The following is a 15041-nucleotide window of genomic DNA, read 5'->3' as shown; positions in this document are numbered from 1 at the left end:
CTACGCGTTTTCTATATCGACATGCGTAGGCTATGACACTGACCCAGTCACATTACTGACTTCTGACTATTGAAAACAGGCCAACCAATGCTGTTTCCTCGCTCTCACGTCTTAGTGATGAACGCCAATCGTGGCAACAACAAGTGCCATCTTTAAAGTCTTTGGTATGACCAGGCCGGACATGATTCCAGGTCGCTCTACCCATTATGACACTGCGCCACTACTAGTGTATCTAGGCCTAATCTGTAGGCCTATAGGCCCATTTTCTAGTGCAATGTATTACTCGAATATATTATTTTGATGTTATACATTAGGCCTAGTTATTAAGTGTAGGCCTAATAATCAGACTTAATTATATTGGCGTGTATATATATATATATATATATATATATATATATATATATATATATATATATATATATATATATATATATAGTGATATATATATATATAGATATATATGTTATAGAGTGAAATATTATAGAGTACGGCGTAAATCACCAATCAGGTAAATAAACATTTTGGAAAATATTTTATATTCGCTACTGACTAGCTACATGTACGTATGATTTCCGCTTAAATTTCTAGAAATATATGACGTTTGCCAACTGTTAACAAGGGAGATAATCCAAACTTGTCAAGACGATAACGTGGTGAAAACCGTCTTTGGAACAGAACTAATTTTCCAGGCTATTAAGCTAATGTCAGTAAATATTTTGGTGAGAATCGTTGACAAACGATATATGTTCTCTGGCTTTCATACAAACATTTGTTTGATTTTATGAAACGCGTCTATAATATGATTTAATTTTTCGTACCGGCATGGAAGTTGTTGTTGTTGTAAAGTGAGGTTTTTGGGCTCGATGGCTATGTCACTTCCTCAAAGATTTGAAACAGAAGCCTACATTTGAAAGGAAAAGTTGTCTTTGCAATATCGGACCTTCAAAACTATGTTTAAAGTTCATGAATGAAACATTGCAGTAAATTTTGTTAGCGACAGCCATCACTAAACAGCTGGTGGGCCTCCTATGACTATTGCGGACGAACGGAATAGCAGTGGATCGTTTGATTTGGTGAACTAGGCTAGGGGACCGAGTCGTAGTGCTTAGCGTGCAATCGGAGCACAGTAACTGAAACCTCTGACTCTCTCTCTGGTCATACATAGACCGACCCCTAGGGCTCAGTTGGAGCGTCTGCTTCGGGGGCCGTATATCTAAGGTTTTAAGGTGTTCACCCCGAAGACCTTAAAAGAGGAAGTTGTAGCTTCCTCGATTGGCTCACAGCATTCAGGGGAAGTGCAACAACTGGTTGACCCGTAAAGGTGTAATGGCTTGGGTGAGACCACTGATTTGTCTTTGGTAAGTCGTCTCAGTGAAGCAGCACAATAGATGAGAGAGCAGTGGAAATCTGTCCCACAACAAGGAGGCACATTACATGGACTGTAAGAACTCCTTCGTCGTCATATGACTGAAAAATTGTCAATTACAATGTTAAACCCCAAGCACTCACTCACTCCAGTCGTACATGGGAAAGTATTTCAGCAGTCTGTGGATGGTCATGTTTTTCATCCTGGGGGGTGCCTGGTTTCCTCCTACCACAATCAGGCACAATCATTCTTTTTGGAGGAATTCCTGTTTATTTATGTAAAAAATGTATCAGAAAAATTTAGAATTTAGTTCAGAAATGCGAAAAATGTCAAAATTATGGCTATGATATAGAGTTTCTTCTTTTTGTCAACCCATTGTCTTTCTGATCCTTGCATAATTCTGGCTGCCCTTGTATATGTGAAACATTCTTTAGTATAGCGTAAACCAAAACTGTCAAGATTTATTACTTATTGAAAGCTTGAAAGTGAATCATATGACATGTGTGTGCAACATTTACTATTTAAATTTTAGCTTTACAGCACAGATAAAAGTGCAGATAAAATCTCACACCACACTATTGCTCTAGTTTAACTCTAAGAACTAATTAAAGGTCGTATATGCATCATTTAAAATATTTTAAATGGTTTAAGCCAAAACCTGCAAAAAAATGTAATGTTGTGATCAGTCCAATTAAAGCTGTCTGTGAAAATCAGCTGGTGAGCATCTTACTATCATATAAGACAATTGTGCTTTTTACACAGATTATGACACTTTGACATGGCTGACAAACCTGTGTACCTGAGGGGGAGGGGGCGAGGGAGGGGACGTGGTAGAGGAGAGCAAGCCGGTGGAGGTAAACCTGGAGGTCAGGTTTGGAGGCAGGACAAGCCTTCTCAGCAGAACACTAACAGAGCCTCACAGAGAAATGGACTCTTAGGAAATAGAGGTGATGCAGGCAGACCACCAGGTAGAGGGTACAGCCAGCTGGCTTAAACCTGCAAACAAACATTTGTCTCTGCTGTATTTTACCCAAATTTGTGGTCGTTATCATACACTGTAGTCCACTTTTTACAAGGTCTAGAAATATTTCTGATAATTATTTTATAATAACTTTACTGATGTAAGAAATGACTTGTAAGCTTTTTGTGTGCAATTGACAGGGCAGTTGATGGTCAGAAATAACTGCTCTCACGTGTATGTATTATCACGTCAGTAGATGCAAGTGATATCACGTCAGTAGATGCGAATGATATCATGTCAGTGGGTGCGAGTGATATCACGTCAGTAGCATATAATCCATTACACACAAAGTCTCAGACTGAAGAATGCAGGTTGGGCTTTCATAAACATGTCCAAAACACTTCATTTGTGGAAATGTGTGAGATTAAATTAAGCAACTTCATCAAAATTCATACAAGGACATTTACCTTATTCCCTCCAGTATCAAAATGACACCTTATAGAGTAGGCACATGAGTGTTCTTTGTTTTACTGAGCAAATATCTTTTCAAAGTTATCGTAATTTGGTCTCGCATGTTTCATTGAGTTGATCAACTGATATAATATTTGTTTTTATTTGTGACAAGTGATTGTTTCTACTCTGTATACGCCCTTTTTCTCTTGAATTCTAGTCATGTCAGGAGAAAGCCTACTAGAAGCTGCTGATCAGAAGCTTGAGGCAAATCGGATGAAATTTCAGGAGGCTGCGAAGAAATACCTTGATTGTGTGGATGTGGAGTTGTCAGATGAGGAAGAAGATGACATTAGTGATACTGTGCTGAATGAGCTCTTCAAGTCTTATTCCAGAGATGCTGGTACTTTCCTTTTCTTTTTGATATGGATGCGGATATGTAATATATTAAACTCAAGTGATAAATAATTGTAAACTGCACACTTGCCAAACTCTTGTGTATCTGCTAAATCCAGTTCCTGTATTTCGTCAAAATTTCTATATTTAGCATCTGTGTCTGAGACTGATGCCTTAATGCACGTGGGTATCGTGCATGCAGCACTACTGGCACGTGGGGATAGTGCTTGGAGCACTACTGGCACATGGGGATAGTGCATGCAGCACTATTGGCACGTGGGGATAGTGCATACAGCACTACTGGCATGTGGGGATAGTGCATGCAGCACTGCTGGCATGTGGGGATAGTGCATGGTGCACTACTGGCACATGGGATAGTGCATACAGCCCTACTGGCACTTGAGGATAGTGCATACAGCAATACTGGCACGTGGGGATAGTGCATACAGCACTAGTGGCATGTGGGGATAGTGCATTCAGCACTACTGGCATGTGGGGATAGTGCATGGTGCACTACTGGCATGTGGGATAGTGCATACAGCACATACTGGCACTTGGGGATAGTGCATACAGCACTAATGGCATGTGGGGATAGTGCATGCAGCACTACTGGCACGTGGGGATAGTGTATACAGCACTACTGACAGGTGGGGATAGTGCATGCAGCACTACTGGCACGTGGGGATAGTGCATACAGCACTACTGGCACATGGGGATAGTGCATGGTGCACTACTGGCACGTGGGGGTAGTGCATACAGCACTACTGGCCCAACATGCTCAAGCATAACAGCTAGAATAGGCCTACGTAGACCTATAGCAGCCAGAAAATCCAGCCTATGAATAGTATGCTTGACTGATCTTTTTGTACGTCAGTAATTTTGGGAAAATGCTTTTAAAAGCGAAAAGAAATCAACTTTTGATGTGCAAGATGATGTGCCCTGACAGGTCAGAAAGGTCAAAAACTGGTGCACATATGTAGCAGGAAAACAATTGCTCCATGTGAAAAATGCTAGACAAGATTCTTGCAATTGCCTAGCCCGAAAATCCAGTTTAAGGATTTCTTATATTTACTGACAAACGGAGACAGCTGTCATCATTATCAAGGACGTGTGCACTCCATTATGACATCGTATCTGTATTCAGCTCCCACATCGGTAAAGCTCTCTGCATATCACTTAATATGCAAATGTACTTAATTTATGGTCTGCCCGCAAGCTAAGACATTTATGTACCTTTCGCAATCACTGACCTTTATTGGATATTTCCTCAGATAATCTCAACTGAACTCGAGAATAGGGTCTGTTTTGAGCTACTCACCAGGTGATGCTGTCTACATGACTGACCTAATTAAGCACGTCAATCACGTTGAGGTCTTGTATTGAGAATCTGACATCATGTAGAAATATATCACAAGGTTATTTTAAGTATTCCAATTGTAGAACAACTCAACATGCAGGAATAGACAAAGATGGTGTTTGGAAGGCTTATTGTACAGTGAAGTGGAAGTATTAAATACCAGATGAGTTTTAAAGGACAAGAAATTGATGCTGTGACTGCGATTCTATTTTTCACCACCAAAACATCAACCACAGATGCTCATGGGCCGCATGGGAAAACAATGGCATGTTAAATAAAGAGGTGGTAACATTTGTAAGTAGGACACAAACCCTTAGAAATTTATAGTGCATCAACAGCCCAAAGTGTGTGTGTGGTAGTATTACCTAGTCAGTGCTCCGTCTTCAGTTCAGAGGGAAATCTTGGACCCAAGGGCCTGAATTGTGCATGTGCGACCTCAAGCATGATATTGTTTTTCATTTCAGGAGGAGATAACTGCGTAGATCTTGACAAAGCCCAGGAAGATTTACTGCACAGTTTCCGGTCCGGCACCTCTGCTTGTTTGATCTGTATTGAGATTATCAAGAAGGAGGATCCGGTAAGTCAGAGGCAGCTACAACATCATGTCAGTCTGTGATTACGTTGCATTTGTTAGGAAATGTTTTCAGAATTGTACATCTGTAGTTGTGAAACTGCTAGTTTGAATGGGAGATTTTGAGGAATAATAATTCCCTATTTGCTGATGACTGAGAGGGCCACCTAGCCTGTTCACCTAGACTGCCTGTTGTCTGTCTGTATGTATGTCTCTCCCACTTAGAGTTTTCTGCACTTTTTTTATTTAACTCTTTACAATTTTTAACTGAAACTTTGCAAATGTATTAAGTTGAATATTTTCAAGTTTTATATTGATTTAATAATATGTTGTAAGGTTATATATTTTTTCTTGACAATTTCATTCAATATATTGCAAAATTTTCCGAGTTTTTTTATTATTGTACTTTAACATATTTCATGGTCATTTATGATTATTTTTACTTTGATTGTGGTTTTCTTGGGCAGATTTGGAACTGTAAGGGATGCTATGGGATGTTCCACATTCAGTGTGTACAGAGATGGGTGAAGGAAGGGGTGTGTCAGCAAGTGTATCAGAACCAAGGGGAGATCAGTGAGAAGGAGGTTCCCTGGTACTGGTAAGTGATGTGTAAAGGAAGCGTGTGTCAGCAAGTGTATCAGAACCAAGGGGAGATCAGTGAGAAGGAGGTTCCCTGGTACTGGTAAGTGATGTGTAAAGGAAGGGGTGTGTCAGCAAGTGTATCAATACCAAGGGGAGATCAGTGAGAAGGAGGTTCCCTGGTACTGGTAAGTTATGTGTAAAGGAAGGGGTGTGTCAGCAAGTGTATCAATACCAAGGGGAGATCAGTGAGAAGGAGGTTTCCTGGTACTGGTAAGTGATGAGTGAAGGAAGGGGTGCATAAGGAAGTGTATCAGAACCAAGGGGAGATCAGTGAGAAGGAGGTTCCCTGGTACTGGTAAGTGATGTGTGAAGGAAGGGGTGTGTTAGCAAATGTATCAGAACCAAGGGGAGATCAGTGAGAAGGAGGTTTCCTGGTACTGGTAAGTGATGTGTAAAGGAAGGGGTGTGTCAGCAAGTGTATCAATACCAAGGGGAGATCAGTGAGAAGGCGGTTTCCTGGTACTGGTAAGTTATGTGTAAAGGAAGGGGTGTGTCAGCAAGTGTATCAGAACCGAGGGGAGATCAGTGAGAAGGAGGTTCCCTGGTACTGGTAAGTGACGTGTAAAAGAAGGGGTGTATCGGGAGGTGTATCATAACCAAGGGGAGATCAGTGAGAAGGAGGTTCCCTGGTACTGGTAAGTGACGTGTAAAAGAAGGGGTGTATTAGGAGGTGTATCAGAACCAAGGGGAGATCAGTGAGAAGGAGGTTCCCTGGTACTGGTAAATGATGTGTAAAGGAAGGGGTGTGTCAGCAAGTGTATCAATACCAAGGGGAGATCAGTGAGAAGGAGGTTCCCTGGTATTGGTAAGTGATGAGTGAAGGAAGGGGTGCATAAGGAAGTGTATCAGAACCAAGGGGAGATCAGTGAGAAGGAGGTTCCCTGGTACTGGTAAGTGATGTGTGAAGGAAGGGGTGTGTCAGCAAATGTATCAGAACCAAGGGGAGATCAGTGAGAAGGAGGTTTCCTGGTACTGGTAAGTGATGTGTAAAGGAAGGGGTGTGTCAGCAAGTGTATCAATACCAAGGGGAGATCAGTGAGAAGGAGGTTTCCTGGTACTGGTAAGTTATGTGTAAAGGAAGGGGTGTGTCAGCAAGTGTATCAGAACCGAGGGGAGATCAGTGAGAAGGAGGTTTCCTGGTACTGGTAAGTGATGTGTAAAGGAAGGGGTGTATCAGCAAGTGTATCAATACCAAGGGGAGATCAGTGAGAAGGAGGTTCCCTGGTACTGGTAAGTGATGTGTAAAGGAAGGGGTGCATAAGGAAGTGTATCAGAACCAAGGGGAGATCAGTGAGAAGGAGGTTTCCTGGTACTGGTAAGTTATGTGTAAAGGAAGGGGTGTGTCAGCAAGTGTATCAATACCAAGGGGAGATCAGTGAGAAGGAGGTTCCCTGGTATTGGTAAGTGATGAGTGAAGGAAGGGGTGCATAAGGAAGTGTATCAGAACCAAGGGGAGATCAGTGAGAAGGAGGTTCCCTGGTACTGGTAAGTGATGTGTGAAGGAAGGGGTGTGTCAGCAAATGTATCAGAACCAAGGGGAGATCAGTGAGAAGGAGGTTTCCTGGTACTGGTAAGTGATGTGTAAAGGAAGGGGTGTGTCAGCAAGTGTATCAATACCAAGGGGACATCAGTGAGAAGGAGGTTTCCTGGTACTGGTAGGTGATGTGTAAAGGAAGGGGTGTATAAGGAAGTGTATCAGAACCGAGGGGAGATCAGTGAGAAGGAGGCTCCCTGGTACTGGTAAGTGATGTGTACCAGAACTGCCGTGGGTGGGTGTGGGGTGTGGGGGGGGGGTGTGGGGTGGGGAAGGGGTTGTCTGGAGACCAAGGTCAACAGGGAGAAGGAGGAGGTACCTTAACAATGATAAATGGAAATGATTGACTATTTTAAGAAAACCTGTGAAAACTTGTGAACTGCTAAGACAGAATCTCAGTCACACGCATACTGTTTTCCAGTCCCAAATGTCGCCACGAGTACAAGCAGTATGAGTGCCCCACCCGTTACCTGTGCTTCTGTGGGAGGAAGGGGGACCCCAAATTTGACCCCTGGCTGGTGCCTCACTCCTGTGGTCAGACCTGTGGGCGTCGCCTGAAGCCAGAGTGTGGCCACGAGTGTCTCCTGCTGTGTCATCCAGGTAGTGTGGGATTCAGTGCATGCATATCCACCTAATACCTGGCTGTAGCCTCATGACAAGGATATTACCCATGCTAAAACTTGTGGTAAACATCTATGTTGACTGTAGTTTCCTGGTTTTAAATTTACAAATTTCCAAGGTACTTTACTACATTTTGTCCTTCTACAGTTGCACTCCCCACTTTGTACATGTAATGAATTTGTAAACAATGTTTTTTATTATTGAATTGATGAATGGGAATTCATTCTCTGGACTTTCGGCTTTGTTTCAGTTAATTCACTTTCTTAAAGGACACCTGAATCACAACACCAGAAAGTTGTTTATTTCTTTGTATGATTTGCTCTGCCAACTGTGTATATGTTCTGAATGTGTACTAAACCAGGCAAGCTTTGGCACTGTGACTTGAAAGGGAGATGTTAAAGGTCTACATGTAAATGTAAACTTTGGTGAAAATTCAGAAAGTTTGACTGGCTAACTTGATTTTTGAGAAGTTATTCTGAAATTTGCATACCTGATAATTATACTGACAGCTGCTGTAGAATTTGTGTTACAAACCCTGTGAAGCACAGGTCGTGTTGTGATGTAGATTGTATGTTCTGTGTACCTGACAGGTGCTTGTCCGTCCTGCCCTCAGACAGTTAGGGTGAAGTGTTACTGTGGCAAGTCCTCCCCACAGACGAGGCGATGTAGTGCGCGCACCTGGGCATGTGGTCAGCCGTGTGGCAGACTGCTGACTTGTGGACAGCACAGATGTGAACAGCCTTGTCATCCAGGTTAGTCCTGATTCACGGCTTCACCTGTGCATTGTATTTATTTATTTATGTATGTATTTATTTGATTGGTGTTTTATGACGTACTCAAGAATATTTCACCTATACGATAGCAGCCAGCATTATTGTGGGAGTATACCTGGCAGAACTCCTTGTTTGGTGTGGTTATTTCCCCATTGTTTTGTGTGGTTATTTCCCCATTGTACATGTTTTGTGTGGTTATTTTCCCCATTGTACATGTTGTGTGTGGTTATTTCCCCATCGCACGTTAGGTGTGGTTATTTCCCCATTGCACATGTTAGGTGTGGTTATTTCTTTCCCCATCGCACATGTTAGGTGTGGTTATTTCCCCATTGCACATGTTAGTTGTGGTTATTTCCCCATTGTTTGGTGTAGTTATTTCTCCATTGTACGTTTGTTGTGGTTATTTCTCCATTGTGCATGTTTTGTGCGGTTATTTCCCCACTGTATATGTTAGGTGTGGTTATTTCTCCATTTTGCATGTTTTGTGCGGTTATTTCCCCGTTGTACATGTTTTATGTGGTTATTTCCCCATTGTTAGGTGTGGTTATTTCTCCATTGTGCATATTTTGTGTGGTTATTTCTTCATTGTGCATGTTTTGTGCGGTTATTTCCCCTTTGTTTTGTGTGGTTATTTCTCCATTGTTTGGTGTGTTTTTTCCCCATTGTATGTTTAGTGTGGTTATTTCCCCATTGTTTTGTGTGGTAATTTCCCCATTGTATGTGTTTTGTGTGGTTATTTCTCCAGCGTACATGTTAGGTGTGGCTATTTCTCCATTGTACGTTTGGTGTGATTATTTCTCCATTGTACATGTTTTGTGTGGTTATTTCTCCATTGTACATGTTTTGTGCAGTTATTTCCACCTTGTACATATTCTTTGCGGTTATTTCCCTCAAAACTCTCTTCAGTATTGGCCCCACAAATTCATGATGGCTATACAGGAAAATGTTCTTGTAATGAAAAAAGAAAAACTCGAAAGCATGTGTGAAAAACCCTGTAAATGATTTTGTCCTTGCACTACACTAAAACTTAGCTGGCTTTTTGACTGAAAAGTTGAGATGCACAGATATGTTTATACATTCACTTTTGAGTATACATCATGTTGAATATTTTGATATAGTTTAAATGAATTTATTATTGTGACTATATCAACTATTTCAGCCATGTTCTTCAAGATGTTTTTTTGAGAAAATATCCTTCTATTGCATGTTCTAGTGTTCGATAATTTAGAAAAGTTTCTCCTTGAAGAAATTGAGTGAAGTTGTCTCTTTAACTGCATTGGGTTTTAGAGAACAGACCAATTGTGATGGTACCTAAAGGTACCTGGGGATGCTGACATTTAGTCAGCCTTTCAGTCAACGTATGTTGAATCTGTGTATGTTAAATTCTAATTACATTTTGATCCAAATTTGTTGACAAGGATATTCATTATTATTCTGAAATGTTTACATGTAAATGTTTGCAGTAGTAACAAAATCCTGCGTGTTTAACAGGTGAATGTTCTCCGTGTCCGAAAACCAGCACCCAGAAGTGTCAGTGTGGGAAGCAGGTAGAGACTCGACCTTGTGCTAGCCCAACCTGGCAGTGTACTAAGGTGAGAGATGAACCCTGCATTGTCGAGTAGGGGTCTCTTAAAATTTGCTTCTGTATTTGTGTGCCACTGTACTGAATGTCTAATGGTTAACTATTATGACAGCCAATTATCACATGACGCTTTCAGTGCTATTGATTGCCAAGTTCATACGTGCTTCTACAGCATTGCTGCTCGGAGTGAATTGTCCGCCAGTGCCATATCACCCTGGCTTTCAAACTTTATAGAGTTTTTTTACATATTTTTCTGTAATAACTGGGTCCTATATCATTTTTCTATGTTTAAGTAGTGGCAGACTTTATGTTCACTTTAACTTCCTGTGTGAGTGTCCTTTCACAGACCTGTGGGAAGAGCCTGTCATGCGGCCACCACACCTGTGAAAAGGTGTGTCATCCACGGAGTTGTGGCCCTTGTCCACGAGCTGGCCTTCGCTTCTGTCCCTGTGGAAAAACCAGTGAGTGTTTGATGTTCAACGTTATGATTCAGTAAAGGCTTTGGATTTCTGTATTGACCTGGATATGTCAATGGATCATCTTCTGCTAAAGTTAAGAAGTGTAAGTGTTCATGTTCAGGAAAGTAAAATTACTGTGGAGTGCACAATATTAGACATCAGAGTCATCATTTTGTTTGATAAAGGGTTTAAAGGAAAGGCGACATAACTAAAAATTATGCCATGACCGGCAAGATCTGTGCAACCATTCATAGTCATTTTTGAATGTATGTGATCCCATGTAATGATGAACTGTGGACCTATGTGAATCTGATGTTACACATAAGTTGATAACTGAACGCGTGATTTTTTGTTATAACATGTATAATGTGTGTTTGTGTGGTATTGGAACATTAGTCTCAAGTAATGAAAGTCGTGACTTTATCATTCAGAGTTTGAACTGCCGTGTACTGAGGATGTACCCACTTGTGTGGATACCTGTGGGAAAGAGCTGGACTGTGGCTCTCACCTGTGCACACAGAAGTGTCACACTGGACCTTGTGGAGCGGTAAGTACACTACATGTACCTCACGTAACGAGAGGAGTGAGGACGTGCCCATCAGCTTTCTGTGTACATAAGAGTCTCTAGATCAGTTGGGGAAGTACTTGTACCTGATTTCCTCAATGTGATATTAGCTGTGCTTTGTCCCTAGGTCCAGGTTGAGTTGCACACTGTCTCTAGCTTTTTTAAATCATGTTTGATTTCCCCTTTTGTGATATTAGCTGTGCTCTGTGAATAGGTTCAGGTTGAGTTGTGCTCTGTCTCTAGTTTTATAAAATCATGTTTGATTTCCCCTGTGTGATGTTAGCAATGCTTTGTCCGTAGGTTCAGGTTGAGTTGTGCTCTGTCTCTAGTTTTATAAAATCATGTTTGATTTCCCCTGTGTGATGTTAGCTATGATTTGTCCGTAGGTTCAGGTTGAGTTGTGCTATCTCTGGTTTTATTAAATCATGTGTGATTTTCCTTGTGTGATGTTAGCTGTTCTTTCATGAGAGAATAATAGAGAAGCTGTTGGTGATAGCTTTGACGGTGTGTTTAGCTGACTGGAAGTGCGGTTTATAGATTGTTTTTTTCACATAGCATATATGTACATGTACACTGTATTAAAGCATGCAAGATAAAGTGACGGTGAAAGAAACCCAAGGTCAAGTGTACTGGGATACTGAGTTATCCCAGTATCCCAGTACACCTGTTAAGCCACCTAACTTGTGTACACAGCACTCTTGTACATGACAGGAATGTTCAATGGCTAAAACAGCCTTTGAATAAATGTTCAGACACTTTGATGTGTAACTTACGTATTATGTATACAAAGTTGGTTGCCAGCAGTTTAGCTTACATAGCACTCCTAGACTGGGATGTATATGCATTATGTATACAACGTTGGTTGTCAGCAGTTTAGCTTACATAGAACTCCTAGACTGGGATGTACATGCATTATGTATACAATGTTGGTTGCCAGCAGTTTAGCTTACATAGCACTCCTAGACTGGGATGTATATGCATTATGTATAAAACGTTGGTTGCCAGCAGTTTAGCTTACATAGAACTCCTGGACTGGGATGTATATGCATTATGTATACAACGTTGGTTGCCAGCAGTTTAGCTTACATAGAACTCCTGGACTGGGATGTATATGCATTATGTATACAATGTTGGTTGCCAGCAGTTTAGCTTACATAGCACTCCTGGACTGGGATGTATATGCATTATGTATACAACGTTGGTTGCCAGCAGTTAAGCTTTACATAGAACTCCTGGACTGGGATGTATATGTATTATGTATACAATGTTGGTTGCCAGCAGTTAAGCTTACATAGCACTCTTAGACTGGGACGTATATGTATTATCTATACAGTGTTGGTTGCCAGCAGTTTAGCTTATATAGCACTCCTAGACTGGGATGTATATGCATTATGTATACAATGTTGGTTGCCAGCAGTTTAGCTTACATAGCACTCCTAGACTGGGATGTATATGCCTTATGTATGCAACGTTGGTTGCCAGCAGTTTAGCTTACATAGCACTCCTGGACTGGGATGTATATGCATTATGTATACAACGTTGGTTGCCAGCAGTTTAGCTTACAAAGAACTCCTAGATGGGGATGTCTATGCATTATGAATACAATGTTGGTTGCCAGCAGTTTAGCTTACATAGCACTCCTAGACTGGGATGTATATGTACTATCTGTACAACGTTGGTTGCCAGCAGTTTAGCTTACATAGCACTCCTAGACTGGGATGTATATGCATTATGTATACAACGTTGGTTGCCAGCAGTATAGCTTACATAGAACTCCTAGATGGGGATGTATATGCATTATGTATACAACGTTGGTTGTCAGCAGTTTAGCTTACATAGAACTCCTAGACTGGGATGTATATGCATTATGTATACAACGTTGGTTGCCAGCAGTTTAGCTTACATAGCACTCCTAGACTGGGATGTATATGTATTATGTATACAACGTTGGTTGCCAGCAGTATAGCTTACATAGAACTCCTAGATGGGGATGTCTATGCATTATGTATACAATGTTGGTTGCCAGCAGTTTAGCTTACATAGCACTCCTAGACTGGGATGTATATGCATTATGTATACAACGTTGGTTGTCAGCAGTTTAGCTTACATAGAACTCCTAGACTGGGATGTACATGCATTATGTATACAATGTTGGTTGCCAGCAGTTTAGCTTACATAGCACTCCTAGACTGGATGTATATGCATTATGTATAAAACGTTCGTTGCCAGCAGTTTAGCTTACATAGAACTCCTGGACTGGGATGTATATGCATTATGTATACAACGTTGGTTGCCAGCAGTTTAGCTTACATAGAACTCCTGGACTGGGATGTATATGCATTATGTATACAACGTTGGTTGCCAGCAGTTTAGCTTACATAGCACTCCTGGACTGGGATGTATATGCATTATGTATACAACGTTGGTTGCCAGCAGTTAAGCTTACATAGAACTCCTGGACTGGGATGTATATGTATTATGTATACAATGTTGGTTGCCAGCAGTTAAGCTTACATAGCACTCTTAGACTGGGACGTATATGTATTATCTATACAGTGTTGGTTGCCAGCAGTTTAGCTTATATAGCACTCCTAGACTGGGATGTATATACATTATGTATACAATGTTGGTTGCCAGCAGTTTAGCTTACATAGCACTCCTAGACTGGGATGTATATGCCTTATGTATACAACGTTGGTTGCCAGCAGTTTAGCTTACATAGCACTCCTGGACTGGGATGTATATGCATTATGTATACAACGTTGGTTGCCAGCAGTTTAGCTTACAAAGAACTCCTAGATGGGGATGTCTATGCATTATGTATACAATGTTGGTTGCCAGCAGTTTAGCTTACATAGCACTCCTAGACTGGGATGTATATGTACTATCTGTACAACGTTGGTTGCCAGCAGTTTAGCTTACATAGCACTCCTAGACTGGGATGTATATGCATTATGTATACAACGTTGGTTGCCAGCAGTATAGCTTACATAGAACTCCTAGATGGGGATGTATATGCATTATGTATACAACGTTGGTTGTCAGCAGTTTAGCTTACATAGAGCTCCTAGACTGGGATGTATATGCATTATGTATACAACGTTGGTTGCCAGCAGTTTAGCTTACATAGCACTCCTAGACTGGGATGTATATGTATTATGTATACAACGTTGGTTGCCAGCAGTATAGCTTACATAGAACTCCTAGATGGGGATGTCTATGCATTATGTATACAATGTTGGTTGCCAGCAGTTTAGCTTACATAGCACTCCTAGACTGGGATGTACATGCATTATGTAGACAATGTTGGTTGCCAGCAGTTTAGCTTACATAGCACTCCTAGACTGGGATGTATATGTACTATCTGTACAATGTTGGTTGCCAGCAGTTTAGCTTACATAGAACTCCTAGACTGGGATGTATATGCCTTATGTATACAACGTTGGTTGCCAGCAGTTTAGCTTACATAGCACTCCTAGACTGGGATGTATATGCATTATGTATACAACTTTGGTTGCCAGCAGTTTAGCTTACATAGCACTCCTAGACTGGATGTATATGCATTATGTATACAACGTTGGTTGCCAGCAGTTTAGCTTACATAGCACTCCTAGACTGGGATGTATATGCATTATGTATACAACGTTGGTTGCCAGCAGTTTAGCTTACATAGCACTCCTAGACTGGGATGTATATGCATTATGTATACAATGTTGGTTGCCAGCAGTTTAGCTTACATAGAACTCCCTAGACTGGGATGTCTAT

The 15041-nt window shown here is 41.1% G+C and overlaps 1 protein-coding gene across 1 annotated transcript in view; it reads left to right on the top strand.

The window, feature by feature from the left end:
- Window positions 1-640: 640 nt before the first annotated feature.
- The window catches only part of LOC135472659 (NF-X1-type zinc finger protein NFXL1-like), a 48455-nt gene continuing 34054 nt past the window's right edge, over window positions 641-15041 (top strand). Inside the window, 10 exon segments of the mRNA XM_064752264.1 lie at window positions 641-719; window positions 2129-2334; window positions 2998-3180; window positions 4995-5107; window positions 5569-5699; window positions 7699-7877; window positions 8489-8650; window positions 10163-10263; window positions 10600-10714; window positions 11143-11258. Of these exon segments, the coding sequence (XP_064608334.1) occupies window positions 2145-2334; window positions 2998-3180; window positions 4995-5107; window positions 5569-5699; window positions 7699-7877; window positions 8489-8650; window positions 10163-10263; window positions 10600-10714; window positions 11143-11258 (1290 nt within the window). The 5' untranslated portion in view covers window positions 641-719; window positions 2129-2144.

This window comes from Liolophura sinensis, chromosome 8 (genome assembly GCF_032854445.1).
Source record: "Liolophura sinensis isolate JHLJ2023 chromosome 8, CUHK_Ljap_v2, whole genome shotgun sequence".
In the NCBI taxonomy this organism is placed as follows: domain Eukaryota; kingdom Metazoa; phylum Mollusca; class Polyplacophora; order Chitonida; family Chitonidae; genus Liolophura; species Liolophura sinensis.
Note: the sequence above shows the minus strand (reverse complement) of the source record. Positions and strands in the feature narration are given on the sequence as shown.